Below are 5,029 nucleotides of genomic sequence, written 5' to 3' on the forward strand. Positions count from 1 at the left end.
CCACCGCCATGTCCTCTTCTCAACTGCTCAAATATGAATTTCTTCCCTGAATATGTGCATCCACAAAGACACACATAATCACACACAATCTCAGAGAATTAGGAATACCATTCCAACCCCATCCTCACTCTGACAGGAGACATCTCATATGTTATTGTTTTTTTAATAATCTCTGAAGATGCATAAGCACCTCAATCACTGTGAAGTTTGAACACTTACCTGCCTCCTATATCTGAGATGAGAGACACAGGGAGAGAGAAAGAGTTTTAATAAGAACACAGCCAAATAATGCAAAGATGTCAAAGAGGTAACGGATTGAGATAATATCACTTAATTTGACAATAAGTTTATTTTAATCAACATTTATTGAGAAACATATCATTCACGTCAAACCAGCTACATAATTTGTGGGGCCAGTACAAAATGAAAATGCAGTATGTCTTCTTCAAAAATCACTAAGAATTTCAAGATAGCAACAACTGCAAAGATCACATTGCCCATGAATCTGGCCCTGAATCCAGGTAAGGCTTTTGGTAACAGATACAAACACTTAAATCCTGCTTTCAAGCAACGGAGAGAAAAGAGAAGAGAAAAACCTACATAACTGCTGTTGAAAGTAGGAAAAGATGTGTGTATTTAAGAAGATCAGTCCAATTTTGGAAATACAGTAGAGCTTTCAGTTGGGCAATCTAGGGAAGCATCCATGAGAAAGAGGCATCTGAATTAGAGTAATGAACATGTGGCCAAAGCAGAAAGAAAATGCTGGAAGCTAAAAAGGAGATTTCCAAAATGGCTCAGGATTTCTGCTAGAACAAGCTGTTCTAACAAAATCATGCTTTTTTTTTGTAGGTATAACTCATGTTTAAGAAGAAGCAGAAGAGGATTTTATGTGTAAAGTAAAACTAATGTCACCAGAGCCGCTTTAGGCTTGTTTTCCAATTCTTCAAGAATTTGCTTTTGATCCACAAGTCTTGTGCCAAGCAGAGCGGATGTCCTGAACTCCTGGGGTCTCGAGTGTTAGTTCTTGTGGAAAAGGCAGGGTTGGGTACATGAGGATAAAGGATGTTCTGATTTGAGCTGTGGGAAAAGAAGAGAATGTGGATCTCAAAGAAGGCAAATCAGAGAGAAAGGGGGAAGGAGAAAAAGAAGAGAGAGGAAAGAAGAGTGAGTTGATAAGAAGATGAAGAAATAGAACTAGAAAAGACTCACCTCTGCTTTTTAAACCGTAAGTCAACTACAACCAACATGACCAAGATAACTATTACAGTCAAACAGATCAATATCAGCAAGATGGAGTTTCCGTCTAGTTGGGGATAAAACAAGGATGTCAATCCATAAAGTACTCTCTTTCTACAAGTTAATGCTTCTCATTCCACAAGAGTGGAACCTTCCCAGGGTGTTCATCTATATTTTCCAGAGCCCTCATTTCAATTGCTCCTGAGTCTATGCCCATGATCTGCCCCCTCCCCTCTCTCTTTCACCAAATGACTAGGTCCCTCTGTCTTTTCTCTTTTGTACCTCTAATCCCCTACTTCCATTGTCTTGAAATTTAACTGCTGTCATTCTCCACCATTCTGTATTTTGATTCTCCCATTTTTATCCTTTCATGCGCAGCTGTCCTACCCATTTCCCAAGCTCCCCACCCCTTAGCCCTAGGACAATGGGAAGATTATCATTTCCCAGCTGGGCCCCAGTTCTTTCTCACCCCAGTGGATGATTATATCATGGCCTCCTAGACTGCTGTGCTTCACTCGACAAGTCAGGCCGGCCGCCTCCCCAGACGTCACATCCAGGGTTACTCGGAGATACCATGTCCCATCAGCATTGGGCAGCACATCACCTCGCTGAGTGCCTGGTTGCTCCTGCTCACCCCGCATCCACATCACCCACACGGGTTTTGGATGAAAGCCAGAGACATGGCACACCAGCATCAGATGGCCAGGCCCAGGACTGGGGCCTTTGGACACCCAAGCCTCTGGTTTCACTAACGATGAGAAGATGAGGAGAAAAGGAATTTAGGAGGGCACCCTAGGCTAGAGTTCATTGACTCAGGGTGCCTTAGCAGAGTGAGTAATCACTTCTTTCTCTTGTCTAAGAGATAATCCTGAACCCACACATCTCATCTATTGGCCTCTAATTATAAAGTGGAAAACTCAAAGACAAGAGTTAAAGCACTAAGAATAGGAGGGGAGAGAGGGTTAGGCTCACCTTGTTGTTCCAGCTCTGACTTCCCTGCATCAAGGCGGCTTGCCAGAAGTCTAGGGCAGGTGTCACTGAGAAGTCTCTGAACGATTTCTTTAATAACCCGGTAGTGATTGAGCACCCTACAGACATTCTGAGCCCGACTCCCTGCTCCTGGGGATGGCTTCCAGGAATTTCCTTGGAAACTCAGGAAATCTGATCCTTGATATGCCCCATTTAAGAAGCTTTCTGAGGGTTTCCCTGCACGCATTTGACAGCCAAATAATACCTGGAGCTCAAAGGGATCTGAGGGTGGAAAAAGAAGAGAGAATCAATATGGAAAGAATTCCAGGGAGGGAAAGCAAACAATCTAGAAAGCAAAGAGATTCAAGGGGAGGAAAATTTGCTGGGAAATTACATAGGAGACCAGAGTTAGGGTGGGAAAAGGGGAGGAAATTTGTGGGAAGAAAATGTGAAGGTAATAAAGGTATTTTGAAATAATTAACGTGGATGAGCTAGTTGGGAAGGCTGCTAGGAAGCTAGGAAATGGGTCTGAAAAAGCCCAGTTGGGAGTGGTGAGGTCTAGGCCTGGGCACGGGAACACTCAGGCCAGGGAGAAAAGAGATAAGAGTTCTGGTTTGGAAAGGCTGTGTCTGAGGCCAGGGATGGTGAGCAGAAGATCAAAAGGAGAAAACTATTCCAAGAAGCCAGAAAATGAGGGTATATTCAGGGGTCTGAAGAGATATGTACATGTAGGCCCTTCTGTGTGTGTGGTAGGGTGAGGGAAAGAATGGGAATAGTGGTGGTGGGTGAGACAGAGGAGACAGCATGAGCCAAACAGGATAGGAAGTAAGATCAGGAGGTTGGATGAAGGTCAGAGCCCATACATCATCTTCCCCTTTGGCAGATGATCAGAGTGCTCAGGTAAATACCAGCTTGGGACAAGAAACTCACATTCAAACTGAAACTGACTGGCGAAGACCTGCACTTCCGTAGTGAAACTGTGCAAGTACAACTCCAGTAGCGCCTCAAGGTTCTTCAATTCTTCCTTGCTGAAGTTACCCTGGGACCAGGGCTTCAGAAAGCGGATGGTGCCCGAGACACTGTCCCAGGCCTCAGTCTCCATCTCGCCCAGCCAGCCTGAGGCCTGGGTGTATGCCCAGCTGTGGTTGGCAAAGGAGGAGATCTGGATGAAGTGGTAGGAGAGGGGCTCTTCTGCTGCTGGATGATGGAATCCTAGGAGCAGGGGAGCTGAGAGAGAGGAATGAGCAGCGGAGAGATTGTGAAAGGATGAGAGAAGAGAAGCTCGCATAGAAGGGGAAGGATGGAGATGGTTACACAGGTTATACGCATACCCATATCCCCTTCCCCCGGACCAGCTTCCTCTCCTCAAATTTAGAGACAGAAACTGAGACTGGAGGCAAGGACACTTTGCCTGAGAGTAGCCTGGCATGCAGACTCCAAGGGCATCCTGGAGGAGCATTTTTCTCTTCCCCCAGGTCCTCCCCAGAACTTCTCCACCCTGCTGTGCCCAACCTCAGTATCTTTCCATCTGGGCCCTTCTTACACACTGTGCTTGCTCCATGGCAGGGAAGTCCCTTGAAGAGCAGGAGCAGCAGGAGCAGCATTGAAGCACTGTTTGGTGAAGATGCCTCAGCAGGACAAGTTGCCCTCAGAACTCAGATGTCTGCTCCCCTCCAAACCCTCTCACACTTTCATCTAACTTCCCTTGCCACACAAACAGATAAACCTCTCCCTCTGCCCTCTTCCCTGTCAGAGAAACCCCACTGCCTCCCTCAGCCACAGGCTTCCCACAGGGTCTCTCATTTCCCCTCCACCTCTCCCACTGTCTGGCTTCCAGATTTTCTTCCTGCTCTTGTCTGTGTCCTCCTCTGAGGAGTCCTGGCTTATGACGAAGTCTGTAGTCTGTGGTCTGGCTGGAAAATTCAGTACCTTTTGACCTTGAGAAATCAAGTCTACATTTGGGTTGTAAACATCTTCTTCTGTGAAAAGAAGTGATGGAAGGTCCTCAATGGTGCCCAGTGGCCTTTCCAGGAGTCTCCCCACTCCTTATCTCTCTGTGGTCTTCTCCTCTCATCTGCTTCCTGGCCTCCCCTTGTCCCTCTTCTTGGTCTTCTCTGTTTTTCTCTACTTACCCATTATTGTTATCTTTGTAGTGTACCTTAACTCTTCTCACTTGCCCTGCCTGCTCTCCCTGTCCCCTCAGTCTTCCCTCTGTCTCTTCTTTCTGCTCTCCTCAAAATCACTATCAGAAGATACTAGGCATCCTGAGAGTAGCTGTATAATTCACAGGCAAATCCCCATAACCCATAGTGAAAAAGGAGCAGGAGTAGCAATACAGGTTATCTGATAAACTAAAGAAAATGCCCTTTTTCTCAGTTTTCCTGGTTGGACCAATTGAAACTGTTGATGGGGGTCCATGAGTGAGCCTGACCTGGAAGTGATGAGCTGGGAGGCAGGTAGATTTTCACCCATGTTGTATGAGTGGATCTGAAAGGAACACAGGGGTCTTGGATCCCCACTCCTACCCCAACTGTGTTGAGTGTGTCTACAGGTGGGTGAGCAAACTTCACTCTGAGCATGAAGGACAGTCAGGCAACCTTCCCTTCACAGTTCATGACCTAAGAGCACTGGTGTCCCCTTGGAAGTGTCTAACTAGAGAGGAGTTTCTTTGGAGGCAGGGAAGTGACTCTAGGGCACTGAAGTGTTCATGGGAGAGTTAATTACTATGCTGGTTCTTTATTTTTGTTTTTCACACTGATGCTTGCTGTGGTAGCCCAAAGGCAGTTGAAATGCCATTCCTTTGTTTGGTTTTCATATATTCATT

At 46.0% G+C, this 5,029-nt stretch overlaps 1 protein-coding gene across 4 annotated transcripts; it reads right to left on the minus strand.

Moving 5' to 3' along the window:
* Positions 1–346: 346 nt before the first annotated feature.
* Positions 347–4,055, minus strand: LOC103542890 (T-cell surface glycoprotein CD1e, membrane-associated-like). 4 transcript variants are annotated; one of them, XM_008509817.2, is made up of 6 exons: positions 3,749–4,055; positions 3,136–3,432; positions 2,209–2,487; positions 1,706–1,984; positions 1,210–1,303; positions 347–1,077 (listed from the first exon to the last, which is right to left on the minus strand). In XM_008509817.2, exons 1-6 carry the CDS (start codon positions 3,807–3,809, stop codon positions 909–911), a joined length of 1,179 nt encoding a protein of 392 aa, XP_008508039.1. In that variant the 5' UTR covers positions 3,810–4,055; the 3' UTR covers positions 347–908. The 4 variants fall into 4 exon arrangements, with proteins under 4 accessions (XP_008508039.1, XP_008508038.1, XP_008508037.1 ...); XM_008509816.2 differs by having other exon boundaries at positions 3,136–3,486; positions 3,749–3,917; XM_008509815.2 differs by having other exon boundaries at positions 3,136–3,775.
* Positions 4,056–5,029: the final 974 nt, after the last annotated feature.

This window comes from Equus przewalskii, unplaced genomic scaffold (genome assembly GCF_037783145.1).
Source record: "Equus przewalskii isolate Varuska unplaced genomic scaffold, EquPr2 ChrUn-6, whole genome shotgun sequence".
NCBI lineage: Eukaryota > Metazoa > Chordata > Mammalia > Perissodactyla > Equidae > Equus > Equus przewalskii.